We start from the raw sequence: 26,923 nt of genomic DNA, 5'->3' as shown, positions 1-26,923 counted from the left end.
GCTTGGGTTTTTTGGTGCCTAAGTTTGGCTTTAGGGGGGTCTGCATGAAGCCTTGTGGGGGAAAGGCTTGGAGAGGCAATATGCCACGAGCGGGGATTTATTGAGCAGAACTTCTGCAGGGAAACGGTCGGCATGGGGAAATATCCCGTTTTTGTGAGGTTCTGCCAGTGTTTTTATACTGATAGGTGATCAAAGGCGTTTTTGCCGTCGTTGATGTCTTGTTTATCAGGAGTGCGTGTGTGGAGGGGTGCTTTGGTCTGCAGAAATATGGAACACGCTTTTCAGTACAGCCGGGAGGAGCTTTCCGCTTGTGCAGAGCCGGGTGCACGTGTGTGTGTGTGACCCAGCGGGACAGGCGCCAGTCCGGCGCATCCTGCGGCCCCGAGCAGGGCGCTGGCCGGGGCTGCATCCCAAGTGCCGGGATTCCCCGCCGGCCTTCGCCAGGCGGTTCCAGCCACGCGGGGCTGCTCCGTGCCCACCCTTCCCGCGTCCCAACGAGGCGCAAGGCGAAGGCCGGGCCGCGGCGCCGTGCGGACGGCCCTGGGTGCTTTGCTGGGGGGCACGCGGCAGCCGGGCTCCCCTCGGCCGCGGCGCTCGCTCCCGTCCCCGCGCGTCGTCCATCGCTGCGGGGTGCCGAGCCGCCGGGCACCGCGGGGCGTCCCGGCGCCCTGAGCCCGCTCGCCAAGCAGCCCCGCGGCCCGTTCCTCCTTCAGCCGCTGTTCCTGGCGGGCTCCCCTCGCTTGCAGCCAGCCCCCGTTATCTCAGGGACGGGAGGGCCGCAGGAGCGCCCGGTGCCTGTGCCCTCGGGGTGCCCTCGCGGGCAGGTCCCGCCACCCACGCCCGGCTCCGCCGCCGCCTCCGCCCGCGCTCGGAGCGTCCGCCCCCGTCCTCGCCGTGTGCTGGGCGCCTTTATTTATTTATTCGTATTTATTGCAGTTTATTTATTCGTATTTATTGACGGCTGGGATGTGGGGTCTGTCGGTGCGGGCGGCTGGGCCTGCCGCGCGCCGCAGGGCTCCGTGTCTCTGGGTCACCTCCTGCCATCTCCCGGCCCCCTCTGTCCAGGCCAGGGAGAGCCGGGCAGGAGGAGCCGGGATTCACGGAGGTGCCTGCAGGGAGGACAGTCCGGGCCTGTCCTCTTCTTGCAGAAGCCCCTTTGGCCCCTTCACGGGCACTGTGCTTCCTCCTGTGCCCACATTGGCCCAAATATATCTATATATATGTGTATACTTACATATACACATATATATACGTGCCCCTGTTTATTGGCCCGGCCTTCCCGTGTTTTTTTGTTTGGCTCACGCTGTATTTGATGTTGCCAATTTCCGGAGATGGTGATAAAAGCACGAACGTGTGGGTGTCACTATGGAGAAAAGACAAAAATCAGGTATTCTGCTGCCGTGTGGGGAAAACCAGAAGGAAGAGAAGACGAAAGCTGGTTTTGCAGAGTGCCTTAAACACAAATGACTTTACCGAGTTAGGGGGCTTGGGCTCTTCTGTCTTTGGATGTTATTACGAACTCGAACAAATGTTGCATTTCACTTCTCTGGGATTAAAAGACGAATATTGAATCCGTCCCGGAATGGCGCTGTGTTTCCTTGAATAGGTCTGGTTCCTGAGCCGGGGCTTCGGGGGAGCCCCCCGAAAGCTGTGGGGCAGAGTCCCCGTGTCCTTGGGCACGTGTGGCCCGGGCTGCTGCCCGGCCAGCTCCGACCCACTGCCCTTGTGGCTCTGTGGCCTGGCCGGGAGCTGCCTCGCTCGCCAGAAACTCGATGGGAAAATCCCCTTGGGAAGGGCAGGTTCTCCCCTGCTTCTTGCATAGGGGAGAAAGGGGGAACAGGATTCAACCCAGAGACCGTGCAGTGTTTTTCCTCTGCAGTCTTCTAGGAAAAACAATAAATGAGGATAATATAGAATTTCATAGTGAAGGTTAATTTAGAGGAAAAATCCACCAACGGGGGAAATAAGAGCAGCTGAAGCATTTGGGGAAAATACAAATGTTTGCAATGTATTTTCCGAAAGCCATTAAATATTTATTATGTTTATTATTAGGTAATGAAAGGAATTGTCAGCCCTGCTGGTGTGCTAGGGATGGCGTTTGGCCCAGTGGGCACCAGGCAGGAGCTGGTGGCTGAATGTTGTCCCGGGATGGCCGGGCTGTATCCCGGCGGAGGGGAAGCTGGATGCGGCTCCTGCTGCAGGATTAGGCTCTTTCCCGGGGCTGGAGGTGCCTCCCTGGCGCTGCACAGGGAAGGAGGCAGTGCAGTCCCCAGCAGTGAGCCTCAGCCCTACTGCTGCCCTCGTGCTGCGCGGGGACATTTGTGCCCTGCGCGGGCTGCTTTCTTTGACAGCTGCTTGTTTTAAGTGTCGCTGCTCTCGCTGGGCACCAAAGGATGCTGGTGGGCAGCCCACGTGGTATTTGGTGAGTGGGGGCCTCGGGGGGAGTTTGCAAATCCTGCCTGGGGGCTTTGCCCTGTGCAAAGGGGCCTCTTCCCAGGTAGGAGCTGCGGTCACCGAGACCAGGGAGAGGGTCTAAATGGGCTTTGGGACAAACAGGACTGTCACCCAGCACGTACTGGGGTGGCACGGCCCTGTGGGGCAGCTCCCTGGCCCAGGGGCTGCAGGGAGCGTGCCAGGAGCAGGAGGGCCTTGGCTAACCAAGGGGTGCAAGGTAGGCACTGGGCTCAGGGACGGGCTCCCAAGCAAACAAGGGGCTGAGGCCTTTGGAAAAGGGTCTTTCCCAAGTGCTTTCTTTACAGAGCAAGTCCGAGGGCAACCCAGGGCATGGCCCTCCATGGAGGAGCGTGGACATCCCAAGCACCGGCCACAGTGAGGAAACCCTTCAGGGATGAAGCCGCAGTGCCACCCGCGCGCCAGCACGGGCACAGATGAGGGAAGCTGCACGTAGTTCTGACGAGTGCTTTATTTGCTCTATCCCATCATCCAGAAAACCTGAAAACATCAGTCAGCTTTCAGCAAGGGCCAGCAGTGAGAAGCACGGGTGCTGCAGCTCCTCCCCGACATGTGGCAACAACGAGAGGTTAGTGAGTTAGTGAGAGGGAAGGCGCTCAGCAGCCTGCAGCCCTCTAAGCTCCCACGCACGAACCCACCAGAGAAGCCCTCCACGGCCCGGCTGCTGCCCCACGCTTCTTGCTCCAGGGCCAGTGTGGCCAGCACTGAAGAGGAGAGATTGCTGCAGTGGCCAGGGGCTCCCGCGAGCCTGCTGAGCCCTGCTGAGCTGAGTTAAGGCAAGAAACACCCAGGCTTTTCAATCTGAGAAGATGTGCAGGACAAAGGGGATGGGGAGCATGGGTTTAGTTAGCATGGGGATCTAACACCAGTGTGATGCTACGAGGGTGCTGACGGGGCGGCGTCGGGACGCAGGAGCCCTGGGCGAGCGGGACTCCAGGTGTGGCCAGGGAAGGCTCCGATGCCGCGCGGAGCCGCTCACTCCGGCTGCGGCGTGTAACGCAGGTACTTCTTGCCTGACGGCAGCTCCTTCGTGAAGATTCCCTTGGGGAAGAGCTTCTTGGCTTCGTCCTCAGGTAAGGTTGGAATCACCATGACGCTGTCGCCAGGCTGGGGGGGAAATGGGAAGCGTGAGAGCAGTGGGGGGACTGGCAGGTTTAGCTGCAGGTGGCATGTGCCCGCTGGGCACCAGGCTAGGGCTTGGGTGGGTATCTGCTGGGCAAGGTGGGCCTGTGCCCACATTGGTCTTTCCTGGTTCAACGGGAGCAGAAGGGTGTGTGAACCCTGGCAGCTGCTACCTTGTGCCTGCTGCTCTCTTGGTTTGTGGCACTGACCCTGAGTGGAGTTTGGCCTGGCAGCTGACACCAGTAACGCCCTTCCTTATACCAACACGGGTAGGAGCTGCCTTGCCTCCACATACTGATAACCCACGGGGAGGGCTCTGGTAGCCCTGCCTATGGCCCTGGAGCCCGTGCTGGGATCTGGCTTGGGTCTCAGTAGCTCCCCTGACGTTGCAGCCCTGCAAGGGGGTGGCTGATGTTTCAGTGCCTCTCTGCATGGTCTGCCCGCCGCCGTGCTGGGCTGCAGGCTCTGCTCCCCTCCTCACCTTCCAGTTCACAGGGGTGGCCACCTTCTTGTATGCTGTCAGCTGCAGTGAGTCCACCACTCTCAGGATCTCATCAAAGTTTCTCCCAGTGGTGGCCGGGTAGAGGATGGAGAGTTTCAGCTTCTTATCCGGGCCAAAAACGAACACCTGAGCAAAGGGAGACAAGGTCAGGCTCCTGAGCACCCTCGGCGTTGAGTCCATGTCCTGCTGCTGCGCTGCATCTGCCCAGCCCTCCAGTTCCTCCCTTCTCCCAGGAGGTGTCCCCATTTGCTCACTGCTCCTTGGGACTGCAGAGACACCCTGGTGAGGATCTCCTAGAACAACCAGTGTCACCTACCCCAGCACAGGGAACACAGTGCTTTTTTCTGAGAATGTGTTTCAAACACCAGGTTGTTTCACTGTTTGAAACAAACCCTCCCCAACCCAACCCGTGTTTCTCCTAGTGCAAGTGCTGGTGGGGACAGCGAAAGCGCAGCATATCAAGGACTTGGTGGCAACAGCGAGACAGAGCCATTGCCACACAAGGCTGTGCCAAGCCTTTATGTGCAGCACAACCCAGGGAAGCCACCCCAGCTCCTGAGGACGGCCCTGTCCACGCAGGTCGGCTGCTCCCATCTCCACGTGGCAGGCAGGGCAGGATGGCAGCTCCTGCCCCGTGCTGCCCGGGCGGGCACTCACCACGCGGGCAGTGAGGGGCATGCCGTCCTTGTCCCGCTCGTCGGGGTCCAGCATGCCCAGCTTGACGGCGAGCTCCCGCTTGGCGTCGGCAATGATGGGGAAGGGCAGCGTCTGCTCAGGCTGGTCCCCGTTGTAGGCGTTGATGTCCTGCAGGGAGAAGCCGGTGGCATGTTCACGCCCCCCATCCTGGGTGCCATCGCGGAGAGCAAGGCCTGGCTCCATGCATGCTGCATGTACCCCAGCCGTGCCCAGTTCTGCCTGGACACACAGAAGCAGGAAAAGTCCTGCCGGTGCTGGAGACACGCAGGGATTTACCCACCTTGCTCTGAGGAGGGAGGCCCCTCTCCCAGAGCATGAGCCAGCATAAGTGACATGCGATACAGCATCTGAACTGGACAGCACTCTTAAAGAGCAGCTTTTTTCCTAGTGATAGAGCAAACCAGTGACCCTAGAGCTGACAAATGGGAAATAGCTGAGCGCATATGCTGGGTTACATCATGATTTTGTGTGAATGGTAGCTAGGAACAGGAGAGAAAACAAGACCTTCATCAGCTGCCTACGCTCTCCCTCACGACCTTGGCCTATGAGGTTGCTCCCCATGCTAGTCCAAACTTTGTCTGTATTACTGTGAATCTCTATTTTTAGCCTCTCTGAAACTGGTCTGGATTCAGTCAAAACATGCAAGTTTTCCTGGTAATCGGGGACAGCTCCCATATGGATTGGACGGAGCCACAGCAGGGCTGGGAGCAGCCTGCTCAAGGCAGCACAAGCAGAGCAGCTGGCAGCATTAAAGCAAATGAGAACCCAAGGTCACCGCCCCAAAACAGAGCGATCTTTTCTTTCCGTCCTCCTTTTGCTACAAGGGAACAAAGCCACCTCCAGCGCTGACCTAACCTGCTGCCCAGCACTGTGCTGAGCTATGGGCTGAGCCGGCTGTGTGAGCGTGCGAGTCCCTGCCTCCCTCAGGCCTTGAAGGAAGGGGAACAAGCTGGGCCTTGCTCAGGGGCAAGGCAGGGAAGAAGAGGCTGGAAATGCTGCCCCTTGGCACTGCCAATGGCACTGACTGTCCCACAGGCAGCAAGAGCAGGCAGGTCCAGCTCTCCAGGCTGATGATGCAGGGGGCTGTAACCCTGCCCTGCTGAGCGCTGGCAGCTCAGGATGCTGCAAGCAGGGTTGCACGTGCAAGGGGGCTTCCTCTGCAGCGTTTCATTTGCTTTGTTGCCAGAGCCTTCACAGGCCAGCACTGCACTGCCACTGCCCTGGCCGCTCATCTCGGGTGAGCTGCGGGCGCTTCCCAGTCGAGAGCTGCACGTGCACCCAGCCCTACAGAGCCAGCTGAGGCCAGCAGTGTGTTTCTGCTTGCCTCAACTAGCAGCGCCTTCCTTGCAGCCACAGGGCCAGCCAGCTGGACACTGAAGACAGGAGCAGGACATTCCCTCACGCTGCCTTGAGCATTGAAAAATGCCTTAGGAGGACGGAGTTCCTTGGCTGACCCTTAGACATTGTCTGCTCTTACTCCTTCCACATTCCCAGAAGGTTTCTGACCTCCTCTGCAGCAGAAGGTTCACAGACAGACCTTTCTTGCAACTTATGAAGTTTATGAGGGTCAAACCTATCTTCTGTTCAACAAAGCAGAAAGCAGAGGCAGAAGCAAGCGATTCCAGCAGGCCCACAGCATGGGAGGTACCTCTCTCTATACCAGCCTCTTGCAGGAGTGAGAATCAGCAGCTGAAACAAGCATAGGAGGCTCTGCTATGCTCAGTGTACAGACCAAGTCTTGCAGGAGCAGCAGTCACTCACTACCTCAAGCTGAATTAGTTTCTTCTTCAAAGATAACCCAACTTTCCTTTGCTTTTGTGCCTGCTTCCCTACAAGCATTGGCCAGTTTGTGCCTGCTGTGCTGTGTCTGCTGGCTTGAAAACTGTGAGCAGAGCTTCTCTGGGATGTGCTCTCACATTTTCTGACTTACTTTCTCCTAACTCACCTCCTTGAAGAGCTGCAAGAAGAAATCCTGTACCAGGACAGGACACCAGCACTTTGGCTGTTGCAATTCAGCAGCAGAGTGCCATATTACACATTTCCAAAGTCCTGAGACTTACTACAAAATTTTTCTCACAGGCCCCAGGAAGGAAAGTGGTTTAATGAGTAAAGAGGAGCTGCTGTGGACTTCTACCTGAGCGTGCACAGTTTGATTTGGAAGGGATTTAAAAAAAAAAGTGTTTTGCAATCTCAGTTCAACTGTTTGCAACAGCATCTACTGCTTCAATTGCATAAGAGAAGAGGGAAAGCACTCTAATATGCTGCATGTCCTGCTCAGAGCAGAAGTCCTGCTCCTTCCCAGACTCAGACAGCCTACCAGCACACTAACACTGCCAGGAAACCCACCAGTCAAGATTTAAACGAATAAAGGTTTTCTCCTTTAGCACCGTATCAGCACCTCTGCTCTCCACGTGAGAGCTCATCTTTGGGATTTCTACATCACAAATCATAAGTCTATCTGAAAAGTCTCCTCTGTGTGGAGCAGTTCAAGTTGCGCAGCACTAACCTTTCTTGCTGCAGCACTCTTGATGGCACACTGAAAGGGGAGAAAGGGGAAAGAAGCCCTTGGCATGAAACTCTGCTATACAATGGAAAGCACTTCTGAAAAGCAATAATCAAATCCTGCTGATTATAACTCATTCCAAAACGCACATAACTTCATCACCCGGAGGATCGCTGCACAAAACAGTGCCATAAACCCTACCCTCTTGTGCAACAGGACACCAGAGTCATTCACTTCCCTACAAACTACTTTTATTTCCAGAGTTCAAGCTGAAACCACACACTAAGAGGAGATTTATTCACCCCTGACTCACCAAGCATAATGCACTGGTGACTAAAGAGAGCACTGAAACCTCCTCTGACATGAGCAGCACATGCCCATCACCTGCAGTGACTGCTGGGCTCACAGGAGAAGACGACTCTCTACGTGCCATGGAGCAGGTGCCCTGGTTAAGCAGAGGTTTCTCTGCTGGTTTGTGCAAAATTTTAGCCACCCATACCTTGCTGCCCGTTTGCTCTCTTGCAGGCTGTGCTCTGGATGAAAACAGCTTCTTCCTCTCTGTACTGTCAGTAGCTTCGTGCAAAGGGAAAGTGTGGCCGTATAGAGAATGGTCACACAGAAACCTAACTGCAAAAGCTTTGCTTGTCTCAAGGACTTCTCTCCAGGATGAGATTTAGGGAAAGAAGCTGCAGTTTTTCCATCTCAGCCGAACATTTCAAGCTGACTTCTTTTGTCCTGATAGGCATCTGCTGCTAGGTCTTGGTATATCTCAGTTTAAACTCTCTTTCTCTGTGGTTGGGCAGGAGAACCTTTGGGGCACTGGCCCTAGCTCAGACTTCCAGCAGGCCTTACGTGCTGCCTTCCTAGTTCTTCTCTTTGCCTCTCTGTGTATTTCAAGTTCTTCTCTGCTTTGTCAAGGACCTCTCCTAGCTTTTCAAACATGTGACACGATGTTAACAAATGGCACTGAGCTATTCCAAACATTCGAGGAGCATTTTCCCCACTCTGTCTGCCTGCTGCATCTAAACCTTTTCTTGTTCCCCTGTAGTGAGTGAGATAGGTGATTTTAAACACAGGCTGCATGAGAGAGTCAAATACACTACAGATTTATCCACACCAATGTGAACGTTTCCTCTAGCTGCGTTCAACAGTTCTCTCCTTTTCACAGATCCCAAGGTGACATTTCTAAACCTCTGTCTCCAAGTCCCCTCCCTACCCCGATGGAAAGTTCACCCAGCGATGCACAGCTCATGTTGCTGCCCTCCCCTTCCTCTGCAGTTGTCCTGGAAGGCTTTCCAAACCTGCTCTTCTGTCTCCCATCAGTCAGCACTTGGAAGCTGTTCAGCAACTCCTGGTTTTACCCGAGGCCCTGCTGAATAATCCTGTAGCGTCAGCAAACTCAGCTCGTTGTTCACCTCTTTTTGAATCATCTGAGTATGTTCAAGCATTCCCCTCCCTGCAGACCCAGGGGAAGCTCAGTGCTGCCTTCCCTTCCCCAACACCTCACAGCAAGAATGGACAAGACAGCCTTCCCTTTCACAGTGGATTTTGTTTGAGATTCTTGCAAATTTAAGGCTTTTATAGTCGGCAACATCCCTACAGCCCTTCCAAATGAAACCAGATGAGGTTGCCTTACAAAATCCAACTCAAAACCTTGTGTTACGCTTAATGAAACTCATCTGCTAACTCAGCTGGTAGTTCTGGCTCACATCTGCCATGCTCCGTTCAGGTACGAAGGCCAATTTAAGCAACGGGGAGTGACCGGGCAGTTTCTACAGCAAATCAAACACGAACTCTCAAACATGAACTAACATTTGAGTGGGGAAGCTGCTCATCTTTACCAACCCTCTCAATGCACACAAGCACCACCAGCCCCATCCAAATCACGTGAAAATGTCCCAAGTTCCGAAGTTAACACAGGAGTTAGCACACCATTGCTGAGGCTCCATTTCAAGGTTTTCATCAGTCTCCTTTTTGTTCCTTTAGCAAGTTGGTTTTTTTTTTCTCCCTTACTGTGGTTTTATATTTAACATGCTCCTCCTTGTGGTTTTATGTTTAACATGCCCAACATGCCCCTGTTTGTTCTGTTTTTTCTCTCTCCCCTTCTCCCTGCCTGGACATGAACAGTAGCCTTTGAAGCTATTCAGTTCTCATGCCTTTACTTCCCTGTTTTACTGCACAGCTTTTTTAGAGTTTGTGGACCAATTACCTTCCTCTGAGCCACTGGCACTGCCCCATACACTCTGCATGTGTTTCACCCTTGTTGGTGCTTGAAGGGGAGCAGTGTTAGTGCTTTCACCTTGTTGCAAAGCGTCAGGGCACAGGGGGTCTGCAGTACTTGCTCACACACTGAGCTCGCTTAACTGAACTGTAAGCCGGTCCTATCAAGTGTGTCTTGGTGTTTAACTGAAGTGCCTGCCACAGGAGCATGGCCAGCCACATTACTTTGTATGTCTTGTTTTCTGGACCTGCCAGCTGCACAGAAACCCATGTGCTCGAGCCAACTTTTGGCCTGCTCCCAAAAGCAGGACGTCTGTGCAGACCTCTCTACTGTTCCTGTTTTGAATTTAGCATCCCCTGTCCTATGTGCTTTGGGATCCAAATACCTCACAGACCTCAGGTGTTTATTTCCCAGCAGGTGCTCATCTCTTGGGAGCCTCTCCCCGGTCCCTGGTGGGAGCATTCCCCTACCTTGCTCCAGCCGAGGTGGTCCTCCACGCTGTCGATGGAGAGGGCGATCATCTTCACGTTGCGCTTGCTGAACTCCGGCGCCAGCTTCGCAGCCTGGCCCAGCTCCGTGGTGCACACGGGCGTGAAGTCCCGCGGGTGCGAGAAGAGGATGCCCCATCTGCAAAGAAGAGGACAGGAGGCCGCGTGAGGGGCACCGCGTGGACGTCAGACAGAGGCCAAAGGCAGCGGATAAGGGACAGCCTTTATCCCTGCTAAGGGCAGAAGGAAATCCTGGCCCAGGAGCAACCTCCCTGGAAGCCTTCACAAGAGAAGCCCCACTCATCGTGCTCTGACAAACACCAGCCTCGCTCCTCCTCAAGGGATAGCCCGCATTTCCCAAAGCGGAGACGGACACGAGAGCAAGAACCTGTGTTCTGCAAGAACCATGTGTATGTGCCACCCACCCAAGCCACACAGATGCCAACCTGCAAGTCATGTTGTTATGAAGACTGTTCCTGGTTTATAAAGCTCATCTTTACTACGTTGTGCACCTCATAAGTCACCATGAGGAAAAATACCCATTTTTTCAGGCAACTTAAAGGAAGAGGATAGGACTGGACCTTAACCCAGCTGCTGCTGTGAACACCCAAATGTACTTAATTAAAAATTAAGAATTAATCAATGAAGAGTGGATGCTAGAAGGCAACATTACATTATGACTGCAGCTTTAACAATATTGTCACCTTGCTATCGCCCAGCACTTGCCATCAGTGGATTTTGTAGGCTTTACAAAGCAGGTGAATACTACACATCCCATTTTACAGATGAGGAAACTGAGGCACAGAGAAAGGCAGCAACACACACAGCTTACTGTGGCCAGCAACCAGATGCAAACAGGACTCGTGTCCGCCAGGCCTCTGATCACAACGCTGTGCTGCAATTAGCTGTAATCCCTGCGGTTCATGACAGACCAGCTTGTAACTCTCAGGAGTTTCCAGAGGCTAATTCAAGACCAGAGCCCAGCACTTAAAAATTTCTGCCCAGGAACTGCATCATTTCTAGGCAAAACCATAGCCCAGTGTGTACAGGTCTTACTGCACAGCTTGTCTCCTGGCCCCAGCAGATGCAGCCGTGTGTCCCAGCAGCTGAAGGAAGTCCCGATTCAGTGGTTTGCAGCTGGAGGGATGAAGCCAGGTACCCTGCAGCCCTGTGCAATCACCCTGGCTCTTAATGGACTCACGGGGCAGCGACGCAGCCGCTGGCATGACCCTGTCCCTTACACAACGTTATACTGCCTGAATAAAAAAAAGGCAGCAAACCGCTGAGTAGAGGCTGGCCGAGGAGCTGGCCGGGCACACAATTAGGCTGGAACAGCCAGTTCCCAAACGCCCTGCAAGCAAACACCTCCTTTTCTCACTGAAGCTAACAGGTTTCCTTTTTATCTTGTTTGCCCAGCTCCGCAGCGCTGCAAGGAGAGGGCTGAAAGCGGCGCCCCGAGCGTGCCAAGCGCTGCGGGGAGCCCGTGCCCGCGGCGCGGTGCCAGCCCGGCGCGCTGCGCGTGCCCGGCGCTTGCAGGACGCGGCGCCCGCCTTGCCTCGCCTCCGTGACACCCGTGGGGACGCACGCGAGAGCCGAGCGGAGCGCCCGCCGGCCCGGGCTCTGCTCCGTGCTCCGGCAAAAGCCTGGTGCCGATGGAGCGGGTGGCTTGGGAAGCGGCAGGAGACCCTGGAGTTGAAGGCGGCAGCGAGGGCTCGGTGCACTTGGGGCCCCCAAGGCCTGGCTCTCCGAGCGCTGAATACAGCCAGCTCCCTGGGAGCCTGTGTCCCACATGGCTGTTCAGACGGGGCAGGGGCTCCTCCTTGGGAGCACAGTGCCAGGGTCATTCCCCCTCCCTTAAATCACCCGCCCCGTTCACGCCGAGTGCTCCTTGGGTGCTTTCCAGCATTCAGCATCTCAGCATTCAGCACCTGGGAGCCAAGAAGCAGACACGGGGCTGGAAAGGGAGAGCGATATCCCGCTCTGCTCCGGCCACGGTGCAGCCGTGGGCAGGACGGTGCCCGGGACGGTGCCGGCTTCACCGTGACTGTACGGGGCAGGTCCAGGGGCTTGGCCCTGTGCTGTGGGTATGGACCTGCCCGCTATGCTCCCAGAGCACGTAGTTCTCCTGGGGGAGCACAGGTTGTTCCCGGCCCACGGGATCTGCTCTTCGGAGCTCGGGCTGCTGAAGGAGACATCAGGAAAGTCAGCAGAAGGCAGCAAGGAGGCAACACTGGAGGGCTCCTACTGTGTAACTCGCACCACGGGAACTTATTAGTTATCCAGCACAGACTGAGAACAAGTGCTGGAAGCTCCCGCCCTGCCACAGGCTCCTTGGGAACGTTTTGCCATGTGATCCGGGGAAACAGATGGGTTTTTGTTCAGGATCTCAGGGTTTCTCTCTGCACAGAGCAAAGGCTTAGGGGGAGTCCAGGGGCTCCAGGCGGCTCCCCGCGGGACGGCGCTTTGGCTGCCGGGCTCTCCGCGGGATCCCAGTACCCTGGAACCACGGGGCTCCTTGTCCCTACGCTCCCAGGGAATCCCCGCGCGCTTGATCTCCAAGGGTTCCTGTGGATCCGGATGGATGGGATCCCAGTGCTGGTGGCTCCTGGGGGTCCAGGTCCTGGGGGACCCCGGGGTGCCAAGACACCAGCTCCAGAGAATCCCATTCCCGGGAGAACCCGATTCCGGGCTCCTGGAGCACCTGATTGTGGAGATCTCCAGGGGACCCAGGAAATTCCAGGAGATCCCAATCTCGGAGGGCATCCATGCATCCTGATCCCGCCCATGTATCCCGATCCTGGGGCCAGGCCACCCGATCCCCGATAGCTCCAGAGGATCCCGATCCCGGGGACTCGGTCCTGGGGATCTCTGGGATGCCAGCCCCGGGACCCCAGGAACCCGCCCGCCCCGCCGCTCACGAGTCTCCCAGGAAGTCGTGGAAGCGGATGCGGCCGTGCGTGGTGTCGGCCTCGAAGTTGGGCGCCTCGTCGCCCAGCAGCAGCCCCGGCATGGCGGCGCGCGCGCCCCTGCGTCACGGCACGGCACGCCACGGCACGGCGCGAGTGGCGCGCGCGGCCGCGGCGGGGGGCGGCACGCGCATGCGCACGCGCCCAGCCAGGCCACGCCCCCGCCCGCCGCCGCCGGTCACGTGTCTCCCGTGGCGCTCTGCGGCTCGGCGGGAGGCGGCTGCCCGGCGGCCGCCATGGCGACCTACGTGAGCGAGCTGGAGGCGGCCAAGAAGAGCCTGAGCGAGGCGCTGGGCGAGAACGTGAAGCAGTGAGTGCGGCCGGTACCGGTACTGGTACCGGTACCGGTACCGCTCCCGGGCCCGCTCTCGGTCCCGCGGCGGGCCGGGCCCCGGGCGGCGGGTGACGCAGCTCCTCTCGCCCGCAGGTACTGGGCCAACCTCAAGCTGTGGTTCAAGCAGAAGATCAGCAAGGAGGAGTTCGACCTGGAGGCGCGGCGGCTGCTCACGCAGGACAACGGTGAGCGGCGGCGCCGGGGCCTCCCCGCTGCCCTCCCCTCATCCCGCCCTTCCCAGCCCGTCCTTCCAGCTGCCCCGCCAGGGAGCTGCATCCCACCGGGAAGCCTCGCCCTCCCACTGCCAGCCCCCGTGCGTCTTTGCCTCGTTTTTGCTTTGTTTGGGATTTTTTTCTTAGTGAAACTAAAAGCTGTGCTGCCGGGAATCTCCCCCGGAGAGGGGAAGTGGATGCTCCCTGGTTTATATGGATGTTTCCTGGTTGAATACACCGTGTTGTCCACTTCAGGAATGGGTTCCTGTAACTCACGTGGTGAAGTGGCCTGAAGTGACCTTTTTGTGCCCTGAAATAAAGCACCTTTTGCTAGGGTGAGAAGCTTCTCCCACAGAAGTTAGGGGTCAAATGAGGAAAAATAAATCGCTGAAAGTGAGCTGCTTTGGGCTTGCTGCACTGTGTGTTGCTAATGGAATGTCTGTCTCTATGCAGTCCATTCTCACAACGATTTCCTCCTGGCGATCCTGACCCGATGCCAGATCTTGGTTTCTGCACCAGGTAAGTCCCAAGAAGATTCATTTAATATAACAAAATAGCAGAGCTTTCACACATCTATGTTTTAGTGTTGTTCTTAAAAATATGTACATATGTGTGTGTGTATATATATATATATATGGTATTCTAACTCTGTGGGCCTCAATATGTATGTTGCTTTTGCCATGTAGTAGCAGCTGTGTTGGGTAACGCTGATCCAGATGATTTGAGTAGAGACACTTTGATAAGCAAGTTGTGCTCCCGAGTGGGGCCTCTGCCCTTGTTGCAGTCTGCTGCTTCAACCTCTGTATTGGGTAACTGTTGGGTCGCAAATGCTGAGAGCCTAAGTGTGAAGGGAGATGCTGCTTTGCTGCCTTTGATCTGCTCCACTTATCGCTTCCTATTTCTTCTGGACTTGGCCATACTTTTGTATTCCCCTTTGATGGGGATAACATCATGGGGGAGATGGATTTTCCTGATGATCTTGGAATCAAGTATGTATGTGATAGAAAAATGCTTGCTGCAGATGCTTACAGTAAAGGCTTAATTGAGCCATAGCTGATTACTTCAACCCTCCACAGCTGTGATAATTCAGCTTTTAACTCTCTACGTGTTTAGAAAGGCTCTTGTCAGTATGGCAACTCTTTTGAAGGTTGAGCAGAGTATTGTTCCTCTCAGATCTCTAGATGGAGATAATTGAACTGCAATTTAGAATGTGAAAATGTTGTGTGGTTAGGGAGAAAAGAGAGCGCCTGATGAAGCTGGAGGAAGGAAAAACGCCAAGTTTATGGCAACAACAACCCTTGAGTCATAGCGTTTCCTCAGTGTTCCAGCTGGGATAATAAAATACAATTTCCCGTCTCAGAAATTGCTTTGTCCTTAGCTTTCCAGGCACCTTTTCTTGAGTCCCAACCTAGTTCTCTTTAGGTGGCTGCACTCATGTAATTCAGAAAATTAATGTATAAATTTGGCTGCTTGTTACTTGTGCCTTACAGTGTTGGGTTATAAAACGGATGTCAAGAGTAGCAATTCTGCTGAGTTTTAACCTGAAACAGCAGTGTGTAGCAATGCCCTGTGTCTGAAAATCTTTATTCTTAGTTCTATGATGATGGCTGTTAGTGATTATATCCTAATGAGAGTCCATAAAATACTTGATAGGATACAAATGCTAATAATAGGGCTATAATACAGTGAAGCTCCCCTGTTGCATGTTGAATAGTATGTGGTTCATATAGGCTGAGATTAGGCATTGCTTTTTGTTTGTTGTTTTCCTTAAGCACTTTCCAGTTGTTTTCTGAACCTATAATACTAAAAGCTCACTCGGTATTTTACGTTTTCAAGTGTCTGTAGGTGTCTAGGAATGTGATAAAAAGGAGTCCCACAAAAAGCAGTGTTGTGCTCCTGGGTACCTACCATATGCTGTCAAAACTACTCATTCTTTATTACTTTTTAAAATTTCAAGTCTTTGCAAGGACTTTGCTTGTCCTATTTGAGCTCAGCTTCTCTAAGAGTTCTTGAAGAGCCCTGCTTTGTAATGATACAACAGCGTGTAACCAAGCGCTGCTGCTAGCTGAGCAGCTACCTTGCTAAGTGCTGACTAGCTGCCGACCTCCAGTGCTTCAAGGAGGGCTTTTCTGTTGACTTGGTGCCTGCAGTTTTGCACAAACCATCTTGAAGACAAATCATATCCATGACTTGGATATGGTTTGATCATATCCGTGTTTGTAAGACACACTTTGTTACCATCATGTCCTGTTAACTGCTGAGCAGTCTCTTCTGTAGTCTCTCTGTTGTCATCTCAGTTATTCTCAGATTTGTGCAAATTCTTCCAAGGCTTCTGGAGCTGATCTGTGCTCAGACACTTCAGTCTGGGCCCTCATTGACTGACTAACTGCAAGAGCTATTACACGTGTATTTTACTAGACAGGCTCCTCTGCACAACTCACCAAGTTGTGCATGCAAATGCAGGCAAGTTCAGTACAAATGGGATACTGGGTGATGTGTCTAGAGATATTTTGCCTTGATACCCATCTGACATCTCTGTAGGAGGAAAGCTAATAAGAGTCCTGTTTCCACCACTGTCTATTAAGTGCAAAGGTGTTCACCTAGTGATTCATGGCAACTAATAATTTTAAAGTGCACCTGATGTGCTTGGCATGTTATCACAGGTATTGCTGATGCATGTAGTTTTCATCATCCTGAGGCAGGGAGGGAAAAAACCATCTTTAAAATGCTATTTCATATTAAATTTAAAAGAAAAGTGGGGGCAGTATTATAAGCATGCCTGATATTGTCATGTTCAGAGTAGGAAGCTTTGGAGAATGTATGGTTTGACAGGTATAGAAACGCCAGCAAACCAGTCTTACCCAGATTTTGGTGCATCTGGTAACTGTGGTTATACATGGGCTTAGCCTTGAACACTGGGCGTGTGTGACCCTTTGGCAAGACAGAAGTCTCTCCGTTTCACTCCTTATCTGCTTAGGCTGTTGCTCACACAAACTTCAATTCCAATTTAAAACCCTGTGTGACACAGGATGTTCAGGGCTTGGTCATGGAGAGGAGGGAGGGCTCTCAGGTGTGAAGGATAATCAATTATCTTTAAGATATGCTCAGCTCCCACTGAGGACTGAGCAGGATCCTGAGGAAGCACTACCTGGAAAATCCTAAATCCACCTTTTCTGTCTTCTTTTCTAAAGACATGTGATCAAGTCCCTCCACCCTGGTGTAAAGGCATCCAAAAAAATATTTGTGGCACCCAGTTGCTGCTGTTGAGTAGTGCCTGAAAGTGAGAGGAACTTCCCAGAAACATGTTATCTAAAATACTGAGAACTGCCCTAGTGCTGGTTTCGAATTGGCTCAATTAGCCTGAATGGTGTGGCAGATATCCCCTAACAACAACAAAAAAGAAAAGCTGTTTTCTTTGGTATTCTTCTTTTAATGATATTTTCAGATGTGCTTGTCTGTATGGATTTTTGAGACAAATTCTTTCAAGAATAAATCCAAGCGACCTTCATGCATTTGCTTAGTAAGCTTATCTTGTATGTGGAAAATTGCAAGCAGTCAAGATGGTGAGATTTTTGGAGTTAATATATCTCACTTGATTACCTTCCTCATTAGCTAAAAGCTAATTTAATAAAACTTAAGGAAATGCAAGCACTTGAATTGGTGATGAAAGCATTTAGTGGATTTACTAATAATCTTGGGCCAGCTAAGAGCTGGTTCGGAGAGATAAAACTCTTGCCTGGATAGCAGGAGTGTTTTATTGCATCAGAGCAGCCTTCAGGTTTTGCTTTAAGGCACAACTATAAAAAAGTGCCAACTGTGAGAGATGGTCTTGGGTTGTCTGTGCACTGCCACTCTCTCCAGAGTGGAGAAGGGAATAAAAGAAAGTACGAGGAAGAAATCAGGAGTGTGAGTTCCTGACGGAAGAGTCATCAAAAAATACTTAACTAAGTCTCCATCCCTGTGGGAAGATAAAATACTGAAAGATAAGCGAGTGGGAGGGAGGCAGGAACGTGTGTTATCTGTTGCTGGCTGTTCTCTGTGTATCTTTGTCCTTTCCTGCTGTGATTTGCTCTTTCAGCACATCAAGAAAACGTGGCACGTTGTGTCTGCGCTGGCTGCTGTCAACCCCACAGAGACAGAGCAACCCTTGGGGAGGCATTTGGAGCTGTTGCTCCTCTTTGAGGGCAGTTCAGCAGCTACTGCTGATGATCTGTTGGCATCTAATTCTCTTGTTGACAGGAATAAATAAATAAATACTAATATCTCTAAAGTTCCAAGTCGAAGCCACCTAGCCATCTCATTTGTGGCCAGGAAGACAGATACAGTTTTTCTTAGAATAATCGAGGGAAATTTTGCTTTCTTCATCTGGTGCAAGACATGCTTATTAATATGAAAACCTAGAAGGCTGCCAAAAAATTCTGCCTTGGGCTGTTTGTAATGGGAAATAGGAAGTAGCATCTCATCCTTTTCCTGTTGTAAATGTGACTGCTTTTTTTGTTAAGTTTGCAAGCTTGGACTCAGAGCCGCATCTTTGGGACTTATCAAAGACTAAAATCTTAACTGCCATTTAGGTTAAGTCTTTTTTTTCTAAAGTCATTTATAAAACTAGGATTCTGTTATACATTATGTCAGATAAAATGGAGGCAATTTTGTTTGCTGTTTCTGTCTCCAGCTGCTCCACTTTAATCCAAGCATGTGTTTAACTAAGGATGCTTCTGTAAGTGAGGCTGCAAAAGAGCTGTGAGGTCTCTGATAAGAAGGGAACACCTGGAGTGGGTAACATTCCAAGCTGATGATAAGGTGTTTTCACGTCTGGAAGCTCTGAAACGGGTCTGCCAATTTCTGTGTTTGTCATTAATGTGTCAAACCCCTTCTTCCTAAAACGGACCTGACCCAGTATGCAAGAAGGAACGAAAGAAAAGATTTTTTTATGAAGAGCCAAGTGTCTTGGAGGAAAAGTGATATTTTGATTAAATTCTACAGTGTTAATCTTGATATTTTGGTCGAGGACAGGATCTATGATAATTGTCTGTAGTAGCTTTCCTGTGCTGCATTGCTAGGAGGATGTTCTTGATGGATAGTGAGAGTGGCATCACTTTTGTGGTTCAGGGAGAAGGTCTGATTATTATCGTGTAGTTCCCTGGAATTGACTCTTGGGTTTTGTGTGAGGCTACGTGTAGTGGAGGGCTGCAGCCAGCCTCATTAGGAACAGAGGCTGCAGTATAATTGTATTTGTGAATTTCAATTTGCAGCAAACCAGATACAGATGCGGGAGTGTGGGACAAGCAGATGGTGAAGATGGTCTTGTGCCTCGGCATGCTGTGGTGGCAGGAGCTCAGGATGCTGGTTTTTGTGCAAAATCAAAGGAAACAAGTACTGGTGAAACAAAGTACAGATTGTCGCAGTAGCCACAAGAGGGCTGTCCGGTCCTTGGGATGTAAGCAGCACTGCTTTATTTTTGCCTTTGGCAAGTGTGTAGGCATCAGATCTGATCTCGTCTTCAGCGCAGGTGTGTGCAATTCTCCTTCAGATACAAATCTTGTAAACCTGTTGGAGTCGGATGTACCAGACCATCCTTGCCAAAAGCTGGGTGGTTCGATGTGACTTGGCCTGCTGTAGGTGTAGTTTGTTATCAGACAAGAGTGGATTTTTTTGAGCGTTGTCCTGAAGGTGATGTGGCCAGATCTATTTATTGATTCTGTACAATATCTTGCCTTGTTGCCTTCCAGTTGCACACACTTCCAAGCTTGCTGTTCATGCTGGTGTCATCCAGCTCCTGGACTCTGGGGTCTCTGTAGTTCTCCCTGTCTTTTCCACTTCAGTGCAACAGGAACAATTATCCTTGGTGTTTAATGAATCCAGGACAAAGCCTGCTAAAGCTAATGAGAAACTGTAAGCACAGGTGTAATGAGACAAATTTTCTCCGGTGCCCTGGCTAGCATCTGGCCTGACCCAGGATTGCTCCTCTGGGCAAGTACCTGTTGTTCTCCTGACAAGACAGGACTTGTTCTCTTCTCGTGGCTTTCCTGGGTGACTGCTCATCTCTCCTTCTACCTTGAGTTTTTGTGGTGTGCTGGCAGAAATCTCTGCTGAAGGAAGGGGCTTGAGTCAGTGGGGCCAGCAAAGGATGAGGTGGGCAACTGAAAGAGTTTGAGTTATTTCCTGGGAATTTCTTCCTCGGCCTCATGGTTGAGGGTTTTGAGCCTAGCTGGGGGGTTCAGCTTGGGGTCTTTCATAGTGACAGGATCATATTGACTCTAAAATGTGACACCTGACATTTTTTTTCCCCCCAATTTACAGAAGGTGCAGGATCTCTGCCGTGGCCAGGTGGCTCTGCAGCTAAACCTGGAAAGCCCAAAGGAAAGAAAAAGATTTCTTCAGTTCGACAAAAATTTGATGTAAGTGTCTGTGGTCAAGCGGTCTTAGCTCATCAGTCTCAGGGATGGAGAGGTTTGCACAGTGTGGTTTTCCTTGCTGTTGGGGTGTTTTCATGTAAAACGACACTTCACGCTGGTTCTGAGCTGGAACAGGAGCTGGGAGCCAGTAATTACTGCTGTCATGTGAAGGCTTTTCCGCAGAAGGCTGCGGTGTGTCCTGACTTTAATACACTAGAAAAATTACCGGAGAACACCTGAAAGTCAAAGTTGTACAACCGTTTATTTCAGGAACTGCAAAATTGTAAAAATTGCAAAAAACTGCAGTGCTTTGTGCTGTTTGCAGTTGTAACCTGAATTGTCACAGCAGTGTGTTATTTCTGCTTTAAGATTTCTTGCTTGTTGTGGAAAAGTTGCAATGATCAAAGGAGAGTTTGATAAGCACCATACTGACCATGGTGGGAATCTTAGAATCTGGTTTACTTGAACACATACTAAAAGTGTGACATAATGAGGGTGTGTTTATGCACACGTTTCTGGAATGTTTGGTGGTAAGTACTGTGTAAAAGGTCTGCAATGAGTGGAATTCCTCAGTACTGTGGACTTAGTGCCCTAATGTTCCTGAATAGTTTCCTCTCAGGTCAGAATTACAACTGCATGAATGACCACAGTTTCATTCCGTTTAGCTTCTGCTTTCTCAAACCGTGTTCCTTTTGGAGTCGTCTGTTTTGGAAAAAACTTTATTTTTTTCTCCCCTGCAGGCATACAGGAATGTAGCTTTCCTGTAATGAAAGCCTTCAGAATTGCTGGGATGAAAACCTTTAATGTTATTAGTAGGTGGACTGGTTTTCACTCTGACTTAAATGCCACTTTGTCCTTTGAACGAAGCAGTTCCCCTTTCTTTCCTGAAACTGAGACATCAGAAATCCACTTAGCTCTGTTCTTGTTGTTTATATTTCAAGTCTGAGTTTGTCATGATGCCCTATAGAGCCTGACGGGAATTTTTGTTTCAGAGGAATGAGATTTTTCTGTGTGTGCCTTGCAGAGTGGAGGAATAGGCGTTCTGGGAGTACTTCATGAGCAAGTGTCCTCATTCTCCTGTGGGTCAGGTCTGGATTGACTAGATGTTTGGGACCAAGGCTCAGCAGTCCCTGTTTTTTATTTTTCTCTCCTCCCCTTACCTGGGGATTGAACTACCACAAGCCTTTTGGTAGCTGTGAAAGGGAGTTATACTGCAATGTGCCTGGCCTAGGAACTGTGGGTTGCCACCCGGTGGGATGAATTTGAGTTGCAGGGTGAGGTTCTTTTTATCTCTCCAAATAATTGAGTCCTGTGTAATAGCAATTCTGTGTCTCGGAATACAGTGGCTGTTCAGCAGCAGAGGGCTGCTGAGAGCGAGATGTGAAAGTGCAGAGTGCAGAATCCAAACCTGGAGTATGGTTACCTGCTGCATGTGAAGCCACAGGCTTTTATGAAAGGTAATTTGGGACCTTTGAGAATCACACAAGCTTAGGACCATGGTCTTATTTATCTTGGCAGAGGACTGTGCAGTTGGTAATTGATACATACCCTTTTTGTCCAAAGACAAAAGACTTCTGAAAAAGAAGTGACTACATAGGTGAAAACTCTTCGGTATGTCTGTAAAATCGTGACTGGCCTGGACAGATAAAGAGAGAGAAAAGGAAGAGTGATCACATTTGGGAATTGCAGAAGCATCAGCAGAACGTAGCGGGAGTGAAGCACAGAGCAAACCGGAGGAAATGGCTCTTCATGGAGGGTTGAGTTAGTTTGGGATGTCTTTGCGCAGGATGTTGCGAGCACTAGAGATTTAGATGGTTTAAGAGGCTACTGGGCAACATCACAGCCTGTTAAATAAAAAGATGCCAGCACTGTCTTAGGCAGTTCTTAACTCAAAAAGCTTTTGGAGTTTGGGAAGATATTTTGATGAGGAATGGAGTGTGGTGAATATTACTCTTTGTCTTGGTATGTATTTCCTTAAGTACATGCTGTCCAGTTGGAGAAAGGATATTTGGCAGCATGAACCAAATGAGATATGTCCACACATCTCCCCTCACGTTCTTTATTTTTTTAAATTTTATTTATTTTATTTTTAACAGCATCGGTTCCAGCCTCAGAATCCATTATCCGGAGCCCAGCAGTTTGTGGCGAAGGATCCTCAGGAGGATGACGACTTGAAGCTGTGTTCCCATACTATGATGCTTCCTACACGTGGCCAGCTAGAAGGAAGGATGATCGTAACTGCTTACGAGCACGGGCTGGACAATGTCACCGAGGAGGCAGTGACGGCTGTTGTTTACGCCGTGGAGGTGAGGCTGGGCTGGGCAGTGGTGACATTCACATTACACCAACGCCAAGACAGTCGCTCTGTGTGCAGGATGGACCTACAGCCCGTTGCTGGTGTGGGGGGAGGAACCTGTTTCTCTGACTTCCCAGTTGCCACAGGAGGAATAAGATCAGAATCAAAGGGATTCCAGGTCTGTGGCATCACTGACACAGCCTTGGATTCGTGCCCGCAAATTCCAATGTAGAAATACTTGTGTGTGAAGAGCTGTAGGCACACGTGAGTGGCTGGTTTGGAAAATTCTGTCATTTAAAAGCATTATCAAAAGGACAGCTACAGTTTAAAGAGGTTGTTTTTGCCCATAATGAATTATTTTTAATAGCATTTCTTGAAGTGGTAGGATTGTGTAATACCTGCAGATAAGGGCCCTGCTGCTGCTGGTTTTGGCCATCAGTAGTGTGCTACCTGGCATGCCTCAGCTGGGGCCACGTGATGCCACCGTTACTTGGAGCTTTGGCTTGTAGGTGGTTTCCCTGAGTCACAGTTCAGAGGCTGACCTGAATTCCCCATGCAGGAGTGAGGATCAGTTAAGAAGTGTTACCTGATTTGCTTTCCTCGGTGCTGCCTCTCTCACAGTTTGAAGGCACCTGCACAGTCTGAAAAAGACAGTAAGTGGCTCTTCTGCCATAGTTTTAGGGCAAGTATTCCAGTGTGAGTGTAACGTTTACTCTGAGATCTGCAGTTGGGGATTTCCTGCCATTTGAGAGACCTCTTAACATGGGAAACAGCATTTCACACGTTAAACTATGTCACGGGCTAATACACAGTGCCCTCTTTGTATCTTCTCCTTATAAATAGGATAATGTTTCTATGTAAAGTAGACTGCTGACTTGAAACCTTGCCGATTTACAAAAATAAAGCGGAAGGAAGACTAATGATTGAAGAAATCCAGTGATAGGCAGGTGATGTTCCAAAGATGGACTGGAAATTCAAGCACAGAGTTGTTGACTGGAAGCATAAGGAGCACCAGAGGTCTTCAGTCCCATGTCTGCTTTAGGGCTGACTATCCCCCCAGTAAATCAGGTTGGCCGTGGCTTTGTCTAGCCATTTCCCAGTGAAGGAATGCTGAGTTGTCTCATCTTTTCTTTAATGCACCTGTATGAGGTAGGTAGAACACACTGTATCCTGTCTGGATCTTTGTTCCCTTGCATCTTTCAGGTCCTTGTTGCTGTAGCAGCGCTACTGTCTTGCCAGTTGGCAATGCACTTGTCGCAGCAGTAGCTTGGTAGGATGAGCAAGTTGGCATGAGTAACAAATCTTGTTGTCGTTGCAGAACCACCTTAAGGATATTTTGACGTCTGTAATCTCCAGGAGAAAAGCCTATCGGCTGCGAGATGGCCACTTCAAATATGCCTTTGGAAGCAACGTTAACCCTCAGCCCTATCTGAAGAACAGCGTTGTTGCTTATAATAATTTAATTGAATGGTAAGGAAGCTCAGCGAGCTGTTAACTTCAAATGTAATTTGCTAGCCCTGAAGCTATTCCATTGTTCAGTTCCTCTTTCTATCTAACAGGGTTTGTTAGTAATGCTATTTAATTTTCACACATCAAGAAAGTAGCAGTGCAGAGGGATGTGCTGCTAAATGGGAGGAAAGATGTGGGGATTTCTCAGCAGCAAAGAAATACTTAACATTATTTCTTCCTTGCTTGCACTTGTGCATCACTTTTTGAAGCTGTGCCCTGGCACTGTGAATGTTTTATTAATCGTGACTTGTTTAGAAGCTGTAGGGAGTGCCACAAATTCTGTTGGCCTCAGTGAAGCAGTGCCTGGGGAGAAGAGCCCTTGTTTGTGGGGACAGCTCTGCTGTGCCGTAGGAATGAGGCCTCAGTGAGGCCCTGCAGGACTCTGTCACTCTGTCTCTGCTGCGTGCAAATGTTTGTGGACAGCCTTTCTGGTGAGCAGAGCTGCAAAGTCATCTTGTTTTCCAAAGAGCCAGTGCTGAACTGCTTGCACTGCATATCTGGCATTGTGTACGTCTGTGACAGACCTGCTCTCAGTTGTCAGGTTGTAGGTGTATTAAGGTTTGGTTATAGCAGTACAAACACTACCATTACAATCCACTCCAGATAGCTCTGCTCATGTCTCTTAATTTCATGTTGTGGGTGTCTTACAGTCAGTTTCCACCAAGATTAAACTGCAAATGTAAGAAAATCAGCATCAGCAATAAAGCAGGTCTGATGTTGGGAATCGGTTTGCACTGATTTTGTCAAACTGGCTTTTTGAAGTTCTTAATTACAGCTGGTATAGCTTTATGTAGACAAGGCCTAAATTAACCAGTACAAACAAGTGAAACTCAGGACCAAGCCCTTGCTGTGTTATTTGCAAAGCTACTACTTTTTCTCAACTGAAAAGCTTTGCTGCCTGTTCTCTCTGCAGCCCTCCAACCTGCGTGGCACCTTCTGCTGGTCAGAGCCTGGCTCCCCAGCCCCTGCCCGATGATGCTGAGCAGCAAGCAGCCCTGCTCCTGGCGTGCTCTGGAGACACCCTGCCAGCCTCTCTCCCTCCAGTGAACATGTATGACCTCTTTGAGGCATTGCAGGTAACTGTTCACCTAATGTGTGGTGCCTTAAGGCAGTGCTGTCCTGAATACCAGCTGCCAGTCTCTCAGATGCAATTTAAATGCATGGAGGTGTACTACTCTTCCATTAAGTTTCCCCCTTTCCCTCTCAAATTAACAGCTCAGCTAGCAGCCAGTGGCTTTGACTTATTCACACCATTAACTAACTGGTGACACACAGTCAGCCTGTGTTCTGATGCCTGTTCTGCTCTTGTGTGTCAGGACATTGAAGAAACCCATCTCTCCTTACAGCTGCTCTAGGAAAGGTGGACTCCTCCTCTGTAGCAGGGCTGCAGTGGTCATACCAGAACTGATCCAGCCTGCAGTTCTGACAGAAATGCAGCCAAATGATTTGCCTGTTTTCTTGCTCTGCAGGGCTAGTTCTCTGCTCATCCTGCAGCAGAGACCAGTTCTGCCCCCACATTATGGGAAAACGAATATGAAAGCATGAAACTTGTCTAACATGTATTTCCAGGTGCACAAAGAAGTTATTCCTGCACACACTGTCTACGCTCTGAACATTGAGAGAATTGTCATGAAGCTCTGGCATCCAAACCATGAGGAGCTACAGCAAGATAAAATTCATCGCCAGCGCCTGGCAGCAAAAGAGGGTCTCCTGCTCTGCTAGAGCCAGCAGGCATGTCAGCCCTCGGGTTGCTACGCTGCTGTTCCTTGGACCTGGCACTGGGATGCTTCTTGCAAACCTGTGTCTGCATTTCAAGGAAGATGTAAGTTACAAGTCACCTTTTCCTATGGAAATATGACTGAGGTGTGGTACACTTTCTCCGCTTAATCGGAGCGGTGCGCCGTGGAGTGCTTGCAGCAATCCCACTGAATTGGAAAGGAGAAATGAGATTGGTTTGTAAAGACTTTTTTTTAGGGGGAAGTTTGTTTGTTTGTTTTTCTAGGGAAAAAAATAAATGTGAAGGTAGAAAAAGTTGTTTTTAAAGAAGTTGTATTTGTGTTTTCACTTGTGAGCATGTGGAGTCGGTCTCTTTCTCTCTCAGGAGTACAGTCTCCACAGGCTTTGGAGCCAAACCAACCTTCTATTGCAGTTGGTGGGATCCTTTGCATTCACTTCCCTGGAAACTTCACTTGGGAAGTGAAGATAAGTAATTCTGTAAGCTGACATTGTTCTCATTCTGTTAGGGAAACATATGAACAGCCATGCATTGGCACAATGAAATACAGCAGTGTATGCAAGACTGAGGCTGTACTGATCCACTTGTAGCTGCCCTTTTTTCTTTATTTCAGCATATGTAACTGCCCTGAGTGAGCCATTAGCTCAGAATTTGACCCCAGTGGCTTTCATGGGATGATTTTTAAAAGCAGCGTTGAACCCGGATAACTGGATATGAGATCAGCAAGGCACCCCAAGTACAGACTCTGGGACATGGGAGGGGGATTTCCCCCATAATTATTGTGCTTCTGGTATAAAATGAAAGCATTAAGTTTGTTTGCCAGAAACTTTGGGGCAGCTCTGAGGATTTCGGGTCCGAAGGAAGCATGCAGCCGCTGATGGTATCAGAAGTGAGTCTGAAACAAAATACTACGTATGGTGCAAGAAGCAGCGCTCTCCTGTTTGCTTGTGCTGGGAGAGAGGCTCTGCAAACACAGCCCCCTGCTCTGAAGAGCTGTTGTCAGCTCCACACTGATGACAATGGGTGAACTGGGGCACCTGCTACCCGACCAAGGCTTGAGTAAGGTAATCTGTGTTTCACAGGGGAAATCTTGGTGGCATGGGTTGCATTTATCACACGCTGTCATGTGGGAAGAGGTGCTACTCTTTGAGCATCTTAGTCGGAAGGGAGCTCATGTTCCACCTCCCCTTCCCTAGGAAGGGTGAACTTAAAAGCTGGAGCACCTTACTCTGAAGATGGATGTGCCACCCGCTCCCTGTTCTGGTGTTTGACTGCCCTTGTGAAGTTCTCTGTGTTTAGTCAGAGTTTTTCACATTGCACCTGTGCCTGTTGCCTTTCCATCTCTCTCCTGTGCCCCTCTCTGTAACCCTTATTTGAGAGCTGCAGTGAAGATCCACCTCCTTCCCCTCTTCCCCAGGGTGAACAAACCAGGCTCTGCCTTTCCTCAGCTGGTGTGTGCTCCAGCCTCGAGC

At 50.6% G+C, this 26,923-nt stretch overlaps 2 protein-coding genes across 2 annotated transcripts; one reads left to right on the top strand and one right to left on the bottom strand.

The window, feature by feature from the left end:
- Positions 1-2,911: 2,911 nt before the first annotated feature.
- PRDX6 (peroxiredoxin 6) lies at positions 2,912-13,027 on the bottom strand. The gene is made up of 5 exons (XM_026043820.1): positions 12,923-13,027; positions 9,987-10,143; positions 4,754-4,900; positions 4,076-4,222; positions 2,912-3,579 (listed from the first exon to the last, which is right to left on the bottom strand). Exons 1-5 carry the CDS (start codon positions 13,012-13,014, stop codon positions 3,448-3,450), a joined length of 675 nt encoding a protein of 224 aa, XP_025899605.1. The 5' UTR covers positions 13,015-13,027; the 3' UTR covers positions 2,912-3,447.
- Positions 13,028-13,195: 168 nt separating this feature from the next.
- TADA1 (transcriptional adaptor 1) lies at positions 13,196-25,632 on the top strand. Its single transcript, XM_026043808.1, has 8 exons — positions 13,196-13,280; positions 13,398-13,489; positions 13,970-14,035; positions 19,817-19,914; positions 22,008-22,217; positions 23,526-23,677; positions 24,630-24,792; positions 25,286-25,632. Exons 1-8 carry the CDS (start codon positions 13,207-13,209, stop codon positions 25,436-25,438), a joined length of 1,008 nt encoding a protein of 335 aa, XP_025899593.1. The 5' UTR covers positions 13,196-13,206; the 3' UTR covers positions 25,439-25,632.
- Positions 25,633-26,923: the final 1,291 nt, after the last annotated feature.

This window comes from Nothoprocta perdicaria, unplaced genomic scaffold, assembly GCF_003342845.1.
Source record: "Nothoprocta perdicaria isolate Ctin4 unplaced genomic scaffold, notPer1 scaffold_34, whole genome shotgun sequence".
In the NCBI taxonomy this organism is placed as follows: domain Eukaryota; kingdom Metazoa; phylum Chordata; class Aves; order Tinamiformes; family Tinamidae; genus Nothoprocta; species Nothoprocta perdicaria.
Note: the sequence above shows the minus strand (reverse complement) of the source record. Positions and strands in the feature narration are given on the sequence as shown.